Below are 22,817 nucleotides of genomic sequence, written 5' to 3' on the forward strand. Positions count from 1 at the left end.
CTACCCTCCAGATCCCTGATCTCCCTCTCCAAGTGTTCTATGGTGTGTTTTACCCGTGTTGTTGTGTGACTACTGTGTTGCTGACAGAAGGCTCTGATGTGTGCTTTACCCACCTCCCACCACTGACCAAGACACTCAAAGTCCCCCTTCCTCCCTCTCCAGGTTCCCCAGAAGGCCTCGAACCTACGACTAAACTCAGTGTCCTGGAGCAGCTTCACGTTAAAGTGCCAGTATGAGCTGCATTTGTGTGTTTGTGAAATATGAAAATCAAAAGTGGCCAAGTGATGATCAGTGAACCCAACCGGATAAATGTGACTGTTAACTAACCTATTGCTAAAACCCTGGGACAGGTAGAACCTGTCCAGCCTAGCGGCACTAATGATCCCATCCACCACCTTCACCCATGTGTACTGCCTGCTGGTGAGATGCTTCACCCTCCAAACATCTACCATCCCCAGCTCTGCTCCCAGCCTAGACAGCACAGCAGCTGACTGGAGATGAGGCTCCTGTCCAATCCTGTCCAGTGTGACGTCTGTGGTGCAGTTCCAGTCCCCCCCCATGACTACACACTCATCCTGACCACACCGCTCCACAAACGAGGAGACCTTCTGGAACAGGTCCAGTCTGTCTGAGCCCTGACTGGGAGCATAGATGTTTATTAGACAGAAGACGAAGCCCTGAACCTCAGCTCTGACAGCTAAAGCTCTGCCTGCAGCGATCTCTGTGGTGGAGGTGACTCTAACGTCCAGCCTGGGAGAGAACAGAGTGGCCACACCTGCAGACAGGTTGGTGCCATGGGACAGCCTAGACAGGCCTCTCCACCACAGACCCCAGTCTACCTCATTGTCTCCATCACTGTGTGTCTCCTGGAGGAGAAGGATGTCTAGCTTCTTCTGAGCAACCATGTCTGCAACCAGAGCCCTCTTCTGTGGATCCCTGCCACCATTGATGTTAAGTGAGGCCACCCTGAGCTTGTTCATGGAGGCTTGGAGAGGTGAAGCAGCAGAAGGAGCAGCAAAGAAAAGAGAAGTTATGCACCACATTCATTCTCGTCATTAACCTCAGCAACTTGTTTGGAGCTTTTAACATGTTTTAGCTTTTTTCCTTCCTTTCTGCTTCAGCATCTTTCTTGTTGCTGTCATGTGTTTCTTCAGACGGAATCTTTTTCTTTCATCGAGGAGGTCGACTCCCACAGCCCTCTGCAACCTCAATGCACTTTTCAAAAACTTTTCAGGGTCTGGGAAAAAATCAGCTGCTTTCACAGACTGGCCGAAGGTTTCATCCAGGAAGCTGGTGACGTCTTCCAGGGTGTACAGGTCCCCAGTAAGGGACTGGGAGTCCGCTACAGACCCACAGTCGGAGTCAGAGTCAGACTCCATCACCTCCTCCCCTCCCTCATCAACACTCAGCATCTCAGCTGGCCGATCAGGGAGCTGCTCACCAGCAGCCTGACCCTGGTCACCACTGACCCCCTGAGCTCCTGGCTGCTCCTCCTCAGCCGCTCCTGTCTGTACATTTACTCCCATCTTCACCTCCTCTGTTGCTCCCATCTCCACCTCCTCTGTTGCTCCCATCTCCACCTCCTCTGTTGCTCCCATCCCCACCTCCTCTGTTGCTCCTGCCTGCGCCTTCCCTGCCATTTGCACCTCCTCAGCTGCTCCCTCACTTCCTGCCCCAACTGCAGCTTCACATTCACCTCCTCCTTGCTCCTCTACCTGTCCACTAGGGCCTCCTCCAGCATCGGCCGCCACCTCGTCACCACCGCCGCTCGGCGGGGCGACGCGGCTCGACATGGCGCCGGTGCGAGCACCCTCATTAGCGGGTCTGTGAGGACAAGCGACACGCTTGTGTCCCACATCCCCGCACTCAAAACACCTCATACTCCCAGAGCTGGCATATACCATGTAGTGTCCCTCTCCATGTCTCACCCTGAAGGACACATCCAGTGTCTGTGACGGACAGGTGAGGAACATGAAGCACTGCCTCCTGAGTGAGAGCACGTGCTTCAGTTTGTCGCTCCTGCAGCCCAGACCCACGGTCCTCAGACCACTCGCAAACTTTCCAAACCGCTGCAGCTCCTGCTCCAGAGCCTCATTAGTAATGAACGGGGGAACACCTGAGACGGTGACCCGAGTGGAGGGCGCGGCGAGCGGGGACACCTGCAGGTACGCTCCATTTACCGTCACCCCCCTCCCCACCAACTCAGCCACTCCTCTTTAACAAACACCACCACCCCTCTGTTCATCCTGGAGGCGTAGGACAGGTTAGCGTGTCCCACCTGGTCTCCCACAGCCAGGAGAACCTCCTCCACCGGTACAGACGGGTCGGGTTGGACCCGAATCCCGTGACGGATCGAGAGAGACGGCGTCCCCGAGGACGCCATCCCCGCCGCAAAACGCGACTAAACCTCCACCAAACTACACCAAACCACCCGACAACAACCACCCTGGTAATAGTGCAGGTACACCGCTGAGAAGGGGGAGTTAGCCGGGGAAAAACACGCAAAAGCTCACAAAACTCACAGCACGCTCTCCAGTACGCTCCCAGCACGCGGTCAGAGAGAGAGAGAGAGAGAGAGAGAGAGAGAGAGAGAGAGAGAGAGAGAGAGAGAGAGAGAGAGAGAGAGAGAGAGAGAGAGAGAGAGAGAGAGAGAGAGAGAGAGAGAGAGAGAGAGAGAGAGAGAGAGAGAGAGAGAGAGAGAGAGAGAGAGAGAGAGAGAGAGAGAGAGAGAGAGAGAGAGAGATTTTGATTTTTCAAAACTCAATTTAATTTGACATTACAAAAACCAAGAACATGAACAAAGAAAACAACACTCAGTTAGTTGAGGAGGCCTCCAAAGACCAGTTCCTCCTCTTCCACCAGACACAGTCCATCATTTAGGCACCACGTGCTCTTAAACTCTTCAATATTGTTCGTTGCTCGGTAGAAATTAAAGTCCGTTTTTATCCGAGCTTTGACCATCCGAGCGAAGATGGTCTGAAGATCACAGTCCAAGGACCCGCCTATCTTGTTCCTCCTGCTCACGTAGATGGCTAGTTTCGCCTGACCTATGAAGAAATTCAGCAGCTGGCACTTAGCTTTCCTTCTCTTTTGGTATCTGAAACCCAGAATGAAGATGGTTTGTGAGAAAGTTTCACCAAGCAGGGAGAAAATCTGGTTCAACAGCTGGAACAGCACAGAGAGGCGATCACACTCGGAGAAACAGTGGAACACCGTCTCCCTATGGTCACAGAAGGGACACTCGGCACTGATGTTTGGGTTGATGTGCGATAAGAACCCGTTGACTGCGATGGCCCCGTGAAGGATTCTCCATTGTAGATCCCCGCCCCTCCGCGTTAGAGGTGGTTTGTACAGGGCCCTCCACTCTGGTTTCTGAGTCTCTGTGAGTGCCAGTTGCGTCCTCCATTTGGTATCGACGCGACCTGCCAAGCTGCGTTGGTTTAGAACCTTGACCAATGTGCCGTACATAAGCTTCCCCGCCGAGGAGCTTAATTCGACGGGCTGCACGTTTCTCAGGAGGGGTTGCGAGCCAGGAACATCCCCCAGCACAGGCGTTAGCCTCATGTCTGGAAAGGGGTCATTACGATTGGTTGGTCTCTGTCCTGTACAGAACTGGCTCACCCGCTCCAGCTCACTGGCCGCCAGTTGGTGTCTCCATCCTCCCAGCATCTGGTTCAGGACCCTCACTGATTTCACGCCTGTGTGCCGAGCCAGTGCTGTTGCATTGTCCAATCGGGGGCCACACACGTTCACCAACTGCCCCAGTGTGAATACACCTGCCTCACGCATTTTCTGGGCCAGTTGCAGTCCTGCCTCACACCCGAAACGGGCCCCATAGACCACCGGCTCCTCCAGAAGCCAAAAAGTGGAGTTGCAGGCGGCCCGCCTCCCCTGTGTAAACAACTTCCATACCTTAAAGAGTCCGTTGTAAAACCCTGGGAGTTCACCCAGTCTGACCCCTGTTAGGTCCATTAGAAATAGGGTTGCTGCCAACCCCATCCCACCACATCGCCTCAGCACGGCTTGAGCCACAGGTCTCCAGACCAAATCTGATGGACCACACAGCAGCCTTTGGACAAACTGGAGCCTGAAAGTCGCTCCTCTGCTCTCCAGGTGGACCAAGCCAAGTCCTCCCTCCTCCCTCGGCAGAAAAAGGACACTCTGTGGTGTCCAGTGCAGACGGTCCCAGAAGAAATCCACCATGACCGCCTGTATCCTGGACAGGAGGTTTGGGGGGGGGTCCACACATGCCAGGCGGTGCCACAGCATGGATGACACCAGATTATTAATTACTAGGACTCGGCCTTTGAAAGACATCCTTGGAAGAAGCCATCTCCATCTCTTCAGCCTCCCCTCAACTTTTTCTAAAACCCCCTCCCAATTCCTTGTCATGAAGGCCTCATTACCAAGGTGGACGCCCAAGTACCTCGACCCCCCTGCCCTCCAAGTGAGGCCCCCCGGTAATGCTAGCTGCTTACACCGTTCTCCCACCGCTAAGGCTTCACTTTTGGCCCAATTAACCTTCGCTGATGACAGTTTGTTAAAACTATTAACAGTTTCACAAAGGCTAGTAATGTCGTACTGACTGTTGATGAAAACAATGATGTCGTCGGCGTAGGCGGACACAACATACCGCCTCAGACAACCGGGAATGGTGAGACCCGATAGCTCTGCTCTCAGCCTCCGGAGGAGGGGCTCAATAGACAGGGCGTAGAGCATCCCTGACATTGAGCAGCCCTGCCTGATCCCCCTCCGGACAGCAAAAGGAGCACTCAGGCCACCGTTCAACTTCAGTACACTCTCAATGCCACAGTACAAGGCCTGGATCCTGGCTATGAAACCTGGGCTGAATCCAAAGGCCCGCAGCGTCCGCCACAGGTACTGGTGTTCAACCCTGTCAAAAGCCTTTTCTTGGTCCAGAGAAATCAGACCAAGCTCACGATCCAATGAACCAGAGAGGTCCAAAATGTCCCGAATTAGAGCTATGTTATCAGAGATTAACCTGCTGGGCACACAGTACGTCTGATCCTCATGAATCACCCTCTCCATCACCTTTCTCAGCCGAGTTGCCAACACCTTGGACAGCAGCTTGTAATCGGTGCATAGCAAGGACACTGGGCGCCAGTTCTTTACTTCCTGTAGGTCCCCTTTTTTTGGGAGGAGGGTAAGGACGGCTCTCCTGCAGCTCAGTGGCAGCCGACCTTGGCTCAGACTGTCCCTGAGGACGCACAGCAGGTCCTCGCCGAGAACAGGCCAGAAAGCCTTGTAAAATTCCGCTGGAAGCCCATCAATGCCTGGGACTTTCCCACCAGCCAGGCCATGCAACGCCGTTGTCAGTTCCTCCGCGGACAGAGGAGCATCCAGCTCCCTGTTACTGTCCTCACCTACCTGGGGTAGACCATTCAGGAAGAAACGCTCCACCCCAGACTCTCCCCGGCATTCCGTCCTGTACAGATCCCGATAATATGTCACTGCCCGCTGGCGAATCTCGATAGGGTCCTCGAGCACCTGTCCATTGTTGGCCCTCAGGGAGTGTATCATCCTCCTTTGGCCATTCTTCCGTTCCAGGCCAAAGAAAAAGTGAGAGGGGGCATCCATCTGGGCGATGTGCTGGAATCTTGAGCGAACCAGAGCGCCCTGGGCAGCCACACCCAGCAGTTCAGCTAAAGCTGATGATTTAGACTTGAGAAGCTGAATATGCTCTCTTTTTCCTGTGGATTCTGCCAAAAGTTGGAGCTCCACGATTTCTCTCTCCAGGTCTCTCATGGACCTGGCCATGTCCCTGCTGGCATTGAGGGTGTACTGCAGACAAAACTGTTTGATATGGACCTTCCCAACATCCCACCACTGCTGGATGGAGCTGTAGCTGTCTTTTGTCATTTGAACATTGCTCCACAGGGTTTTGAATGCTTCCTTAAAAAAGTTATCCTGCAACAGGTGGGTGTTAAAGTGCCAATATGCACTTGCACACTTTGCATTCCTTATATGAACAACACAACTTAAGAGAGAATGATCAGAGAGACCAACCGGGCTGATAAACACCCTCTTAACTATATTTATATGGTGCCTGAAGAGATAGAAACGATCCAACCTGGCCAGAGAGAGCTGGTTCCCCCTGGAGTGGGTCCAGGTGAATTGACTCTGACCCGGATGGAAATACCGCCATACATCACACAACTCACGAGCCTGCACCAGCTTTGTGAGGGCGCTTTTGGATGGCAGATGAGGTTCTGGGTGGTTCCTGTCCAGCAGGGGGTTCTCCGTGCAATTAAAATCTCCGCCCAGGAACAGAAACTCATTGTTGTTACAACCTGCGACAACCTTCTCTATCTCATTTAACAAAAGCAGCCTGTCCAACCCAGCAGTGGGAGCATACACATTCACAAAAACAAGCTTAACATTTTCAAATACAGCGGTTATTTTTAACAATCTACCTGGTACAGGTTCCTCTACAACCGAGGAGAGAGGTACAAAGTCTCTGGAGAAAAGGATCCCCACCCCCCCACTGTTGCTGCTCCTATGGCTAAGAAAGAGCTGCCCTGCCCATTCCCTTCTCCAGTCAGGCTCATTGTCCGGGGTGCTGTGGGTCTCCTGAAGAAAGGTCACGCTCAGTCGTTTGCTGGTGATGAGGGCAAACACTGAGGCTCTTTTGTGTCCTCCCGAGCACCATTAATGTTCAGAGTTCCTACCCTGATATCTGCCATGATGAGGTTGCTTGACAACACAGAGGGAACGTGTGAGGCCTAGTCGGCGCCCTCAAGACTAGACCGAACCTTCTGCAGCAGTTTTTTGAGGCGGTATATCTCCTGGTCAGTAAAAGAGGGCTCGCCGAGGCTCCCAGCCCTCATGAGGTGCCTGACGGACTCCTGAAATAGCTGGAGGTCCGGGAAGTAGTCCCCCGCCTGTACCGACCTCATCCCCTTTGTGTTCTTGAGGAAGGACCTAATCTTTGAGAGAGAGTAATGATGATGTGTCTCCACCCGAAAGTCATCACTATCATTAAAGGTCTCCTGCATGTCCTGTGAAACGTTGCTTTCCTGTGTATCTAACAAAGCGTTTTGTGCACTTTGTGTGTCCATTGGGGTGCTTTGTGCGTCCTGTGAGTTGTGTGTGTCCAGTGAGCTGTGTGTGTGAGGTGAGTCAATTATAACCTGTGTGTGCTGTGGTGGGGAGGTTGTGTGTTGCGACCTTACCATGACCTGCCCGTCCTGCAGGCCAGGTGCGTCCACCGCCGGCCCAAAAGCAGAAGACACCTGTTCTTCGGTGGACAGTTTCTTTATCTTATCATTTTTTGCCTTCGTATCTGTGTTTTTCCTTTTGATCGACACATTGAGGCCGTTCTCCTCCACGACAGCATCCTCCATCTCTAGGACAGTCTCAGCCACTCTTATGGCCGTCTGCTCCACCAGCTCCCTGGTGATACGCTCACTCCCCAGTTCTAGGTGGTCTCCCTGCATCCCTGCTGGCTCTTCCGCCTCCACGGTCGTGCCTGCCATTGTGCCCTGTGTGTGTCCCAGTGACTCTCTGTCTGTGTTGTCCGTAAGCGCGATCTTACCTGTATCACCCTGCGCGGGCTCGCTGTGCCCGTCATGCGCGTGCGGCGCTGCACTGACGGGCGGGTCGGCTGGCTGGCGAGCCTCCGCGCCCTTCGGGCACGACCGGATCAGGTGGCCCTCCTCCCCACAACAAAGACATTTCTGAGAGTCGGTGGTGACAAACACAGTATAATCGTAATCATCCACCCTGAAACGAAGACTCAGCCGGAGCTCCTCCACATTATTGCTCAGGACCATGGATACTTGCCGTCTAAACGACACGACATGCCTCAGCAGCGGGGACTTGGTCCCGAGAGGAATTAGCCTCATCGGGGACACTATGCGCCCGTGCCTGCTGAGCTCCCGCAACAACATGTCATTCTTAAAAAACGGAGGGACGTTGGACACCACCACCTTCTTTACCGGGTTCGACAGGGGAAGCACCGGCGTCAGTTCACCATTAATTACCACCCCCGTCGTCACCAGCTGATCGGCTTTGTCCGTGTTGTCCACAAACACCACCACCATTTTACTCATTCTGGACGCGGACTTCACATTTCCGTGCCCCACAATGTCCCCCACAGCCAGCGCGCACTCCTCCACGGACACACCGGTCGGTGGAGAGAGTTTGACGCCGTGTCTGCGGGTGAGTTTTTCAAACGCGAAGGCTCCCGGCGCCGCTGCCATGACGGGCACGGCGGCCGTGGCCACCAAACAATTTGACCAAAAACAGTGAATCAACGCTCGAAACTGCAGAGAAGTGCTCCCCAAAGTGAATAAACACCACCCGGTGTGACAATAAAAATTAGAATATAGGGAAAGTTTTGAAAAAACGTGGAAATCTGTCTCTCACTCACGGAGCCGACGCACTCACCACCCTCACGCTCAGAGAGAGAGAGAGATGAGAGAGAGGAGAGAGAGAGAGATGAGGAGGAGAGAGAGGAGAGAGAGAGAGAGAGAGAAGAGAGGAGGAGAGAGAGAGGAGAGACGAGAGAGAGAGAGAGAGAGAGAGAGAGAGAGAGAGAGGAGGAGAGAGGAGAGAGAGGAGAGGAGAGGGCGAGAGAGGCAGAGAGACTGAGAGAGAGAGAGACGAGAGAGAGAAGAGAGAGAGACTCGTGACTTTCAGAGACCCAGGCCAGAGCAACTCCCCAACGGTTATCCTGACTGAGGTAGGCCAGCTACATTCAACTCACATACATATAAATATATGAAGTACAAGGAAAATTGTCCCTGTTGACTCAAAAAGAGGGTGAATAGACCAGAATTGCAAGAAATAATACAGCAGGAATACATGACTGTGTTTGTGAGCTGAATAGAAATGAGATGGAAATCGAATGGTTTTTTTACGTCTAAAATCTGTCAAGTGGAATGGACGCCTGCCTCTTAGATTAATGACGCCATTGTGACGTGATGTTAATACCTAACGAGCTATTAATGGGTTTATCCAGGTGAACTTTGGCTGAAACAGAGAACAAGCAGAACCGCTCCTAGAATCAGCACGACGGACAGCGACACTGCTAGGCGGAGGAGCCCGCACCGCCCGGCCAGCCGTCTCTCGCCCACCGATGAGGATATGCTGCCTTCCTGCTGCTGCTGATGGGTCGCTTTGGGCTTTTATAGAGCGTCCATTGCGTAATAACAGCCGATGAATGCCCTTAGCAGAGTCGAATTTAGCATGACGGTGACACCGGAGCGGGCAGGGAGATACTTAGTGGCGAAACTAAGACAAGACTAACCCCCCGCGTGTTTTCACTATAGTTTAAGTGCAGTGAAGATACGACTCGAATAGTTCCGCGCTGCCATGGAGACAAAGTACCTCCTGCTACTGATCTATCTGGACATTCTGTGCGTCATGGGGTGCTGCTATGAGCGGCAAAAAGTCCAAACAGGGGGGAAGAAAGGATCTCAAACCCACCATAGTCCCGACTGTCGTCCCGCACAAGACCCCGCTGCCGCCCTCCCCCAGCAACCATGATGTTTGCCTGGGCTACTACGACGTGAGCGGCCAGTACGATAAAATGTTCGAGTGTAACAATACGGACCACCGGTACTGCTGCGGTACGTGCTACTTGCGCTTCTGCTGCGAGTACAAGAAGGACCGGCTGGAACAGAAAGCGTGTAAGAACTATCAGACCCCGGTCTGGGTGGTGACAGCCGCCCCATCGCCTATTCCGACCGGTGATACCTACGACCCGAGCATGGACCAGACTAACACGGCGGTCTATATCGCCTGTGGGATCATTGCCTTTATCATCGTGTTGGGAGTCTCAGCCAAAGTCGCGTATGACAAAGCCACGGAGCCACCCCAGGAAATGAATATTCACAGGTAAGCAAGCCTTTAAAGACCCCGATTCACACACTAACAGGCATGGCATATATTATGAGACCAAGATTTATAGACAAGTTGACTTTTTCTTTGGCTGTAAAACCAGAAAGACTTGGAAACAAATAATAATGCTAAATGATAGTAAATGCTCAGAGAGACCAGTTCTTGGACCCAGGTTTCTCAAATAAAGCAGATCGGTCAACAAATTTTCACATTAATACTGTTAAAGGGAGATCACAATGTGTTTAATATGATCCAAACATAGCTCCTGTCAATTTGTAAAGGGTAGATATTTATTCTTCTTAGGATCATAATATCAAAAGTTGTTTAATCTTAATTGTCTTACCTACTTTGGTATTCTTTCTTGATCTGAGAAAAGGGATCCCATATTTTTTTTCCACCTTTATCATGATTTATGTCACAATTCATGTTTGTAAGCTTTGTGCCACTTTGATTGCTATTTCCTAAGAAAGTGTTTTCCTAAGAAAGAAGATTAATATATACACAGAATACACAGGTGGGGGTCAGGGTGCTTTCCTATAACCTCAGAAGCTCTAGCATAGAAATCAGGTTGATAATCTGTTTTATATAATTTACAGATTGTTCTATAGAGTACGTTCAGATTAGATCCTATCAGATCCTGAATCTGAACAGAAATGTACAGTATTTACAGGATAGCCAATTGAGGTGGTGGAAGTCTGATGTGTAGAGTTTATTTGTGGGAAAGATATTTATATTCATAATATTTATATTCAAGCATATTTACTTTCATGTTTGTTTAGCTCATCCTGTATAAATTAAAAAGTAAAATAAAAATGTCATCTTTTATTTCTATATAGTGCCCATAAGGCACCCAAAAGGTTAGCTATGTTAAGATCTGCCACTGACTCCATTTCACCAACTCAACTGGTTTCAGCCTCCTCCAGAGGCTTCACCATAGCAGTTGTATGACACAATTGTGGTCTATTTGTGAACATTGCTGACACACATTATTTCCTCAGGATACTTGAGCAATGTTAGATGGTAAATAATGGATAGTGTTAACATTGGAGCAGTATCAACAGGTCGTTTGACATGTATGCGCCCGTGCACAATAAATAGCGGGGATAGAGGGTAGATGAGGAGTGGGGCCCAAATTTTAAAAGCTTGATGTCCTTAATGTTTTTGTCATGCAAAAGCCTTGAGATGAGGCAATACTGCAACAGTAATCTGTTCCTGTCTTTTAAAAGCAGGTGCCAGGAAAAGGAAACACATACCTTTTGAACTTTTTCATTGTAATTGCTGCTTTCTCCTTCCCATCCCACTCAAGGGCTTCATCCTTCCATATGCACCTGGTGGGTTCTAAAAAACATACTCAGCCCAATTAGTCATGTGCCCAAAACAATGATTATAATGACCAGAACTGAGTCACCCATAAAATCACAATACCGTCCCAACAATAATGAATCATTTGGAACAGAGCTGAAACAAAGATCTATCACATTTTAACATTCAATCCCACTGCACAGAGCTAACGAAGCAAAAACGACTCAGTGTAATTCTGTGGTTTCCCAGGGCGCTTGCAGACATCCTGAGGCAACAAGGCCCTATCCCCATATCGCAGTATGACTGCGAGAACTTTGCAGCGATGAATGGCTCACCAAAAGACAACACACCTGCCAGAACTTCATCAAAGAACCACTACACCCCTGTGCACACCTCCAAATCCAACCATGGTAAGAGCTCTTTCATCAAAACTCTCCGTTTGCTTGCCACTGTTCCTGCCTCAGTTTGTATGAGCAAAGAACAAAAAACTACTAGCAGAAATAATAATTGGTTGGTATGGTAAAGTGGTTCTGCAGTGCCTGACAGGTGAGAAGTGATGACCTCTCAGTCGCTCTTTGGCATGATTTAAGACCTCCGCTCCAGGAAACAGACAGGGAAAATAATCAGTGATTATGGCTGAACACTGGAAAGACTGTGTTATCAGATTGGCATTGGAAAAGGCACAGATGGAAATAATGAAAAAATACAAAGGATTTACACTGTAGAAAATATTATTCTTATTATCTTATCATTCTTATTCTTATTCTTCTTATTGTTGTTGTTGTTATACCAAGAAGAAACGACAATGCTGATTACTTTAATGACTGATGCACAAGTAAGCTTAAGTTACTTCTGTTTTCTTTGCATTAAAATGTAATCTACCATCATCATTTGGATTAGATGTATTTTTACTAGGTTCTCTTTATAGGATCATTTGGAATCTGAAACATGACAGAAGTCCCTTCCTCTGAAATACAAGGCAAATACCCCTCTGCATGTATTTGTTGTGTGTGGGATTTGAGCTCCACGAAAGTAAAAAATATTGATTCCTTGTAGATAAAAAATTATACTGTCTTGGGCCTGCCTAAATGTGGCCTCTTCTCACCAATTTGCCATCAGTCAACTATTTCCTGTAGTTCTGGGTTCGCAGTGACCAAAGGTGTGGTCATTACTTAAACTCCCTGCCAATAAGCTGCTACAGAAACAGGCGTTTAATGGTCACTTGGCTTGCCACACGGCAGACACAGCTGAGGCAAAAGCTGTACGTGCTTTGCTTGTATTTCATTTCTAATCTGTAAAGGTCGGCCTCACATCATCAGCTTAAGTGGTCTGGGTTTTTTTCCTGCTTACATAAAATCTTTGATTCAGAGTGATATAGCTCAGTCTGCCCCAGCTAAAAACACACACGTGCGCGCGCACGCACATACACACACTCCCCTCCAATCACAGACCATAGTAGTCCTAATGGGGCTGGACATGAAAGGTGCTGAAAGCTCAGGCGGAAAGCATGGCTAATGTGCACATACAATTTGGGAGTTCCAACCTGTGTTATGAAATACTTTGAGGCGCCACTGAAAAGGGATGAAGAGTTACAACTCATATTCATCTGTACTTAAACAGGCATTAACAGCACAGTGAACCATGGCTCTTCAGCTGCAGTCACCTCAAGTAATTACATTTCTTGAAATGATGACAAAATAGGCTACTGCCCTGTCTCCTTTTCATACATTTCATGCATAGTACACCAAGTTATAACAAAAGTTACCAAATACTTTTGTTGCAGGTACTACTTTCACACAGTTGTACTGTGTTCAGTGTCTTGCATGCAGTCATTTAAATTTGTGTCACATTTAAACTACCAATGTCTGTTCTACCCAGAGTTTGTGGAGTATCTTTCCCACTTCATCAAGTACACTTACAACAAATATAACAACTAGCATTTAAGGATTGATTTGTAGTGCTTTCTAACATCTTCAAGACTTCTGTGTAAAAAAAGGTAAGTTGGACTTTTTCTCCAGGAGGGTAAAAATGAACATGACATAGTGATTGTGCCCCGGTGTCCCTTGTTATGTTTATTTACTTTTTTTTTAAAAAGCAAAGGGGGTTTGAGGTCATCAGATTATCTTTTTTTTGGTTTCAGGCGCAAACACAAAGCGCCCCACTGCAGCAAAAACGACGAAGACAAAATGCCTTGTGGGACTTGCCTTTGGTCAAAGTAAACAATAAACATGTCTGTGAGTAATGTAATTTGGCTCCTGGTTGACATCTCCCTTCCTGATAAATCTGATTTATTTACTACAGACCTATATTTTGCCTTTTTTTCTTTGTGAGTATGCTTAGCTTTCTCTTTACACACCAAAGAATAGAATTCTACATCTCCATTCAGCCTCAGATTACTTGACAGAAATTCTATACAATACCTCTACTACTAAAAAGGTCAATCAAACAGGGTAACTGACTTCAGATTAATGATAATTCATGATTAATCGTTCCTCTTGGAAAGGTTGAAAATAGACAGGGGAATAGTTTAAGATTACATAATGAAGCTTTAATCTCAGCTGCTGTAGATAATCAGATGTCGTACAATTAATAATTAATATACAGCATGTAGCCATTTACCCAGCCTTGACATGACCTTCAGTTATTTCTATTGTTCCTCTTCTCCAAGCATTATCAAAATCAAAACCAGTTCATAACAATTGCTCAATGAACAGATGAGTCATATGTCAATAAATCTTTTATTTGTTGTTAAGAAGGGGGAAATATGATCTTGCACGGATACCCAAATATTTCTAGTTTGGGCATGATAATGACCTCTATTTGGGATAAAGATGATGTCATCACATGACAATGACAGTGAATAAAAAGGATGTCCTTTTTATCCCACATACAATGTGCCCAATTGCCAATTTCTTTTGCAGTGAATTCTGAAATAAAACCAAAAACACACCTAAATTTTGTTATACTTAAACATTTTAAGCTTTTCGTTTCTCACTTTCTGGTTTGGAGACAGTATCATTAAGGTCATAACGAACATTTTTTAAAATAATGAATGTTGTTAATTAAAAAAAAACATGAGGACGGACAAAGCTGAATGTCCCATCTGCACTGCTGGCTAAAACATAATCACAGCAAGAGGATTTCTTTGCCCGTGAATGAAGTTTAAGCAACGTTGTGAGCTTACCATGGCCATATCATCATTTAATATTTTAATTTTTCCACATTTTCACCTTTATAGGTACTTTGTTGTACAGATGTCAAGAAAAGAGGAAGAATATGTAGAATCATTCTGGGATATTTAAGGATTACCAGAGTGAGTGGTGGAGCCACCTACAAATCACAAGGTAACAAATGTTTACAATGCTTGACTTGCAGCTGCTGTTATGATGGGAACAGCTGTGTGTCTGCAGCAACTGGAATTGCAGGGAGACAGGAATGAGTTAAGAGTGCACTGATATGTGGGTATTTAATCCACATTTATTTTTCGTTGCTTTTTTCGACAACTGCCCTTTAGCTGTGCCTGAAGATACGGCTCCATGTTTAATTTAATGGTGATCATGGAAAAAAGACAAGTTCTTTCTATTTTATCATTTGTAAGAACATAATCGATGAGCTGCACTTGATCAATTCATCTTAGTTTTGTGTTTTCATACCTGCCCCTGAAAAATGTTAGCTACTGCTTTTTAAGGAAATTATGTCTTTTCACTGCCACATTGTAGGCCCACCTGACCTAAAACATTCAAGATCTAAATGAATTGTTAACATCCAGATTTATTTCTCAAAACTTTGACTTTTGGACTTCAGTGATTGATTAGATCAATGAGTCACTTGGTGTTTGACATGATCACTAGTTTTCTTATGTTTGTCAGATGGACCTTTGACACGAGTGACTACTGTGACATGTTTATGATCTTTTTCCTATATATTTTCCTCACACAAACCATGTTTGAATTCTTATTATTTACAGTGAGAGTCGAGTCAATCCAAAGACCACACAGATGTTATATTAAAAGTCTATACTTTGTTATCTATAATTTTATTTTCCAGTGCATTTTTCAAAATTTCAAATAATTTTTAAAATGTCATAATTATAGACTGTGACTTGTAACTGCAGAATATCACAACTTGGGAGCAGTCTTTAGTGAGCAGCATGCTCTCTCTCTGCCACCTCATCGCCCTTATGACTGTGGCATCGACCTCCTCCCAGGAGCTTCTCTGCCTTCGAGTTGGCTATACAACATCTCATAGCCAGAGCAGGAAGCTATGGAAAGGTACATCAGTGAGTTCTTGGCAACTGGCCTAATCCGCCCTTTCTGCTTCCCTGTGGGAGCGGGGTTCTTTTTTGTTTAGTAGAAAGATGGCTCCTTTCGACCCTCTATTGATTATCAAGCTCTGAATGACATCACTTCCAAGAACAAGTACCTGTTACCCCTCATCGATGTGGCGAATTGGTCCTCTCCACAAGGCTCGGGTCTTTTCTCAGCTTGACCTTCGCAATGCTTACCATCTGGTTTAGATACGTCAAGGTGAAGAATGGAAGACAGCGTTTAACACACCCTTGGGCCACTTTGAGTATCTGGTCATGCCTTTTGGTCTTACCAATGCCCCAGCCGTGTCCCAGTCTCTGGTTAATGATGTCCTTCGCGACATGCTAAATGTGTTCCTCTTCGTTTATCTTGATGACATCCTCATTTTTTCTGAAATGAAGGAGGAACATGTAGAGAATGTCTGCCTAGTTCTCCAGCGCCTCTTAGAGAACAAGCTTTTCATTAAGGCAGAGGAATATGACTTCCACAGCACTTCCATTGCCTTCCTGAGATTCATTGTTGGGCAGGGATAACTTTCACCTGATCCTGCCAAGGTGAGTGCAGTGGCGGATTGGCCCACCCCAGCTTCCCACAAATGGCTCTAGCGGTTCTTGGGGTTTGCAAATTTCTGTCGGCACTTCAATCACAATTATAGTAAAGATGTTGCTCCCCTCACCAAGCTAACTTCCTCACTAAGGTTTTTTCAGTGGTCCCATGAAGATGAGGCAGCTTTCAGTCACTTAAAAACCCTGTTTTCCTCCGCGCCGATTCTGTCTCACCCAGACCCCAGCTGAAGGGGGATGCTTCGGACATTGGTGTCAGCGCTGTTCTCTCCCAACAGGACCCAGCTGATCAGAAGCTCCATTCTTGTGCCTTCTACAGTCGACGACTGACGCCGGCTGAGGTAAATTACGATGTTGGGAACAGAGAGCTGCTTGCAGTCATGCTTGCCTTGCAGGAGTGGAGACAATGGCTGGAGGGTTCTTCCCACCCGTTTGTAGTGTGGACCGACCATAAAAACCTGCCATACGTTTGAAACACAGAGGTTGAACTTCCGGCAAGCACGATGGGTGCTTTTCCTTGACCGTTTTTAAATTCTCCCTCACTTAACACCCAGGTTCCCATAATGTCAAGCCAGAAGCCTTGTCTCGCCAGTTTTCCCTAGATCCCTCCAGTTCAGAGCTAGGCCCCATCCTGTCTCTATCCTGCATTGTTGTTGCTGCTTCATGGCAGGTGGACAGAGGGTCCTAGAGGCAAAGCAATTGACTCCAGAACCTGGGAGCGGCCCACCTAACCGACTCTTTGTTCAGAGTTCTGGACATCCTGGTCAATCTTCCAGATTTCCCTGCCACCCTGGTCTCTCACGGACTCTGCACTTCCTTAGGCAGTGCTTCTGGTGGCCTTCCATGGCTCGAGATGCCAAGGCTTTCATAACAGCCTGTCAAGTTTGTGCCCGTGGAAAGTCCTTCCACCAACCTCTGGCTGGCCGCCTCAATCCAATAGACACCTCTCGGTGCCCCTGGTCACACATCGCTGTGGACTTTGTCACTGGTCATCCCCCATCAGATAGGAATAATGCCATCCTCCTCGTGGTGGATAGTTTTTCCAAGGGTGTCCACTTCATTCCTCTCAAAAAACTCCCTTCCGCAGCAGAGACTAGGGATCTTCTGGTCCAACTTGTTTTTTGTCTCCATGGTTTCCCTACAGATATTGTGTCAGACCGATGACCCCAATTTACATCCCAAGTCTGGAGAGCTTTCTGCACTGCTCTGGGAGCCTTGGTGAGCCTCTCATCTGGATATCATCCGCAGTCCAATGGTCAAGCAGAGAGGACCAGATTTGGAGAGTGCCCTCAGGTGTGGGGTTGCTGAAATCCTGCTTCCTGGAGTTTGTTTCTACCCTGGGTGGAGTATGCCCATAACTCGCTGGTCTCTGCTGCCAATGGATTGTTGCCCTTCATGGCTTCCCTGGGATACCAACCACTATTTTTTGAATTACAGGAGTATGAAGTGGCCATGCCCTCTGTCCGGGCCAACCTCTGTCATATTTCTCGGGTTAAGCCAGTCACTGGATCAGATCTGGTTCCTCTGTCCGAACCCCTGCCTCTCCCTCGTGTTATTGATGGTAGCCCAGCCTACACAGTTCAGCATATCCTGGACGTCCGCTGGCATGGACGTGGCTTACAATTCCTGGTGGACTGGGCAGAGTACAGTCGGGAGGAGCGGACATGGATTCCCAGGCATTACATCTTGCATAACAGTCTCCTGCATTATTTTTACAGGGACCATCCTGGCAAGCCCGGTAGGGTGCCAGGAGGTGACCATTGAGGGGAAGGTACTGACAGGGTCCTGGGTGTTTGTTTTGGTTTCTTTGGTGTGTTTTCCGTGTCCTTGTCCTCTGTTCTGCCTCCAGGGGGGGCGTGGTGGAGCCTCTTTCTCCCAGCTGGCATTGGTGACAGCAACATCTGCTGTTAATCGACCGGGGTTCCTGTTCACCACTGTGGTGTTCCGTCAGTTTTATGCTTCACTCAGGGTCACCACGCCTCCCTACTTTCGTGAAGAATTGGGCAGGATCTTTTCCCCGTGCTAAGTGGGTTTTTTCTCCTCGCAGCTTTTGAGGCTTCTTTCATTTAAAATAAACTTTTTGAGACTGAGTTGGCTGTTTCCTGTCTGCATTTGGGTCCTGTTCGAACTAAACCGTAACAGAATAGGTCTTTATGTTCATGCAAAAGTGACTGAATTTTAAGTATAATGGGAGTATTGTGGTTAAGTACTGTGGTTATGTGACACATTGGCACAAGAAATATCATGAGGACAAAGTTAATAAGAACGGAGCCAAAAAACAATCTCCTTAAAAGACAGAGTCTTTACTTCTCTAAAATAAAACCTTTACTTCTAAGACCATACAAATGATTAGTAAATTAATGTGTAAAATAACTGGATAGTGGATTTATTTGAAATTTAACAAGTCTCCGTTGCTCCAATTTTTTTTCCTTTTTTAACTGACATTGTGTGTGTGTATGCATATGTTCTTGAACAGGTCTTCACTATGGAAAGGAGAATATCAGGAGTAGTGGAGGTGCCAATCATCATAACTTCATCTCCTCTGGCTTTGTGACACTGGGACGAGGTCTTCCGAAAGGTAAAACCACTCTTTTCCTATTCCCTCTCTCTGTATAGAGTAGAATAAAATTATTCCTTATCTTCTCCCCACAAATGAACAGTGAACTGAAAGCTAAATTCAAATTAGCTTGTAACACATTTGATAGACAGAATGTTCTCATGTTAAGCTTCCTCCTTGAACAATACACACCAATACTTGTTTCTGAAGCGAACTTGCACAATCATGTTGATCGAAAATCAGAGTGAAAAAGGTCCACACACACACATAGGTGCACATATGCAGCCATTAGTCAGTTGAGGGTAAAGTATTCCTACTGGGTAATACAGATTACGTATTCAACTATATTGTCCAGGCTCTGGTGATTTATTCCATTTCCCTCTAGCAATGACGACCTTGCAGAGCTTGTCTGGTAGATGTTGTGCATGTTTGGGGCAAGCTCTTTTGCGTGATGCTGATTTGAAATGCCTGTCTGGAAGCTTAATAGTAGCTTCAGTATAGCTCTTCCTCTATTCGTCCCCTCAGATTTCCTGATCTTCTACCTTATCACAGATAGCTCAGAACCTGCTGTCAAGTTCAGAAATACAAGTTAGCATTAGTACTAACCTTGCTTGTGAGGAACTTGCAGGGGTCTTTCTACTTTTACCTCTAATGAGGAGCCATTTATGTATATAATTGTAATGCAATTAAATATATTCCTGTCTGTATGAGCTGCAACATAACTACATTCCTGCTACTTCTCTGTCTCAGCTTTGCCAGAACAATAGCACAAGGACTGAGTGAGTGTTATGAATCAACACAGCCAGCACCATGTTTGCTAGTAGCTTTTGATACCTCTGCTGCTGCTGAAAAAAGGGACAGTGTCAGATTAGGATCTTCAAAACATCTGCTGACTGTAGAATTTGGTACAAATAAAAACGGGATTATGGGAAACGTGTTCAGTAAGTCTTGGTTCTAGTATTCTTTCTTTTGACACTTGTATGCATGAAATTCTGACTCATGCACAAAGGCAGGTATTACTGAGGAATGAGTCTGAAAATCAATTAAATGCAGCCGTGACGTGTGACCATAGTTTGGTGTTATTGTTAGTGATTGACCAGAGAACAGTCACCTCATAGTACAGAAGAAACTGAAGAATTTAAAGATCTCACATCTATGTCTTTGTTCAAGAGCCATTTAAATGTATACATGCAACTCATCTCAAAAAAAGGCAAAAAGCCAACTAGAAATTTGTGTATGGTTACTCATAAAAGTGGGACAGTGTAACACTACTCCTCTTCCATCAAAAATGTAAAATCATTATTAAAAATTATACCCTTTAAACCCTTTATCAGACAAAATAACATGTAAAATAGCATTCCACCACTGCTTTCCAAAAAAAAAAAAAACATTCTTTTCGAGGGCTTTTAAATGGAGGATTCAGATTCACCAGCAGTTAAAAACATGTCAATAAAGTAAAAAGAGTTGTCTCGTAAATCCTTTTGGAAGACTGCTTACTTGTTAATTAAAGGGTGAGCTGTACCACTGTGTGTTGCAATGCAGCCCTTGGGAAGGACATGTAAGGTCACAGCAGCTGGATGTATAACATCTGTGTAGCAGGGTACAAAACAACCTAGTGGTGAACTCCAAAAGGGAATTGCCTCAATTGCTGGGATGGAAAATCTCCAATCCAACCTCTGGAGCTTGCAGCTTGAGAGTTGTTTTTTCTAATGTACCTGATGCTGACATTCCCCTTAGCTCAATTGTGCTATAACACTTCAACCCCTGTTCTAGTTTGACTAAAACACCTTTCAAAAGCACAACAATTGTTTGCCCCAGAGTTCAGACTTTCAGTTTGTGTCCTCATTTCACATTTCAACAAATTCAAGTGGTTTGCAATAAACTGAGACAATGCAAACAAAATAAAAATCTGACCTGCCCTTAGCAACCCGCTAATTTGTCATTATTTGATGTGTGCCAAGCCATACTATCAAACCGCATATGGTGGCATTATGAGCTGAGCAATAAAACCCTCGATAGACTTGTAAACTGACGTTTTTTTGTCTGGATATTGTCAACTTTTGTCCTTGCTGAATGTCATGCCCACTCAACTCTGACTTCTGCACTTTATTAGGGGTTTCTTGTTGTGAATGATTATACTATACTACTCTCACCATCTGAAACTGGTGAAGACTTATACATTCAAAGGTTTTTTGAACATTTTGCAGCTTCTAAGTCTTAGATGTAAGATTTTTCTAAAGATCAAATCAACCTTTATTTATATAGCATCTGTTACAATAAAAATTGTTTCTAGGCGCTTTACAGAATCCCAAGGCCTGACCCCCAACAATCAACAGTGGCAAGGAAAAACTTCCCTTTAACAGGAAGAAACCTTGAGCAGGACCGGGCTCATGTCGGGGGACCCTCCTGCTGATGGTCGGCTGGGTAGAGAGAGAGGAGAAGGGGGGCGGACAGGTAGAGGATAGAATAGGCAGAGATCATAGAAATACATTAATAATACAAGCTGCTGGATTAAGAGTAGAGTGGGTCAGCAGGGTCGGAGGTCGGCAGGCCAGCATACAGCTATAAAGGCGGCTAAACCTGTAGATGGATATGGGGGGAGGGGGGTTTGGCAGAGAAACTATACAAAAAATAAAATCATCAATAATTTACTCGGAGAGGAGAGGAGAGGCAGTCATGACCCAACAGGGTGATAGAGGTCTTTCAGGTGATCATGATTCTGGACCCTGGCAGCCTCAGCCTATAGCAGCATAACTAAGATGTTAACCTGATAATTAGATGAACCTCTACGTATGAGAATTTGTCTGTCTAGGATAATAACTGGAACTACAGAATCAATGATAATACGCTTTTTCAAAGAGCTAGGTTTTAAGTCTAATCCTAAAAGTAGAGATGGAGTCAGCCTCCCATACCTGGACATGGAGCTGGTTCCACAGCAGGGGGGGCTGGAGGCTAAATGCTTGGCCCCCCGTTCTACCCTTAGAGACTCTGGGGGCCACAAGTAAACCAGCATTCTGAGAGTGGAGCGGTCATTTGAGATGAAGGTGTCACTAGCTCTTCCAGGTAGGATGGAGCTAGGCCTCTGAGGATCTTATAGGTCAGAAGAAGAATTTTAAAAATTATTCTAAATTGAATGGGACTCCAGTAGAGTTATGTGATCTCTTTTTTCATGCCTGTCAGAACTCTAGCTGAGGCATTTTGGATAAACTGGGCATGTACAAGGTGAAAAGGATTGGTCCAAGTACAGAACCTTGTGGAACTCCATGGCTAACCCTACTGTTTGAAGAGGGAACACCATGAGCAAACTGGTATCTATCAGATAAATACGATCTAAACCAATCTAGTGCTGTCCCTTTAATCCCAATCATATGTTCCAATCTCTGTAACAGGATGCTGTGAACTGTATCAAAGCTGCACTGAGGTCCAACAGAACCAGCATAGAAACCAGTCTATGATCTGAAGCTATAAGAAGATCATTAGTAACTTTAATAAGTGCTGTTTCTGTGTTGTGGTGAGCTCTAAAGCCTGACTGAAACATCTCAAACAGACTGTTTCTCTGCAGGTACTCCAGTAACTGAGTCACCACCACCTTAAGAATTTAGAGATAACAGGAAGGATAGATAGGCCTATAATTTCCAAACACATCGGGATCTAGTCATGGTTTTTTAAGCAACGGTTTAATCACTGCCACCTTGTAGAGAACCGGGGTACATAACCTGTCACTAAAGAACAATTGATCTGGTCCAGGATAGAACTGCCTATCATTGGTAAGACATCCTTCAACAGGTGTGTTGGGATTGGATCTAAAAGACAGGTGGTGGACTTGGATTTCTGAATTAGCGAAGATGCCTCAGAGAATTATATAGGGGTGAAGGAGTTTAAGGGCTCGTTGGAGACCCTGTATATTCCCACAGTCAGCACATCTGGTGATGGTCCAGTGTTTGGGATGGCCTGGTTTTTCTCTGATAGCTAGAGCTTTATCAATGAAGAGGCTCAGGAAGTCTTCACCACTAAGTAAAGAAAAGATACGTGGATCTAAAATGCTGTGATTCTTGGTTAATTTGGCCAGTGTTAAAAGGAAATCTGGGGTTATTCTGGTTGTCTTCAATTAAAGAAGTAAAATAGTTTTAACCTTACCTTTTTGTAAGCTGCAAGACAGTTTGTCCAGGCTAAATGGTAGGTATCTATTTTACAAGAATACCACTTCTATTGTAGTGTTGGCAC

The 22,817-nt window shown here is 46.4% G+C and overlaps 1 protein-coding gene across 1 annotated transcript; it reads left to right on the forward strand.

The window, feature by feature from the left end:
- The first annotated feature begins 9,396 nt into the window (after nt 1–9,396).
- Nucleotides 9,397–17,285, forward strand: LOC115253343 (protein shisa-6-like). The gene is made up of 3 exons (XM_029851261.1): nt 9,397–9,861; nt 11,416–11,576; nt 17,181–17,285. Exons 1-3 carry the CDS (start codon nt 9,401–9,403, stop codon nt 17,198–17,200), a joined length of 642 nt encoding a protein of 213 aa, XP_029707121.1. The 5' UTR covers nt 9,397–9,400; the 3' UTR covers nt 17,201–17,285.
- Nucleotides 17,286–22,817: the final 5,532 nt, after the last annotated feature.

The sequence above is a fragment of the Takifugu rubripes genome, chromosome 1 (assembly GCF_901000725.2).
Source record: "Takifugu rubripes chromosome 1, fTakRub1.2, whole genome shotgun sequence".
NCBI classification, from domain to species: domain Eukaryota; kingdom Metazoa; phylum Chordata; class Actinopteri; order Tetraodontiformes; family Tetraodontidae; genus Takifugu; species Takifugu rubripes.

Excerpts from the sequence above, each read along its gene's own strand:
- LOC115253343 (XM_029851261.1), top strand. The coding sequence starts at position 9,401 with ATGAGCGGCAAAAAGTCCAAACAGGGGGGAAGAAAGGATCTCAAACCC. Across the intron at positions 9,862-11,415 it reads CAGGAAATGAATATTCACAG|GGCGCTTGCAGACATCCTGA; the intron begins GTAAGCAAGCCT and ends GTGGTTTCCCAG. Across the intron at positions 11,577-17,180 it reads CACCTCCAAATCCAACCATG|ATATTGTGTCAGACCGATGA; the intron begins GTAAGAGCTCTT and ends GTTTCCCTACAG.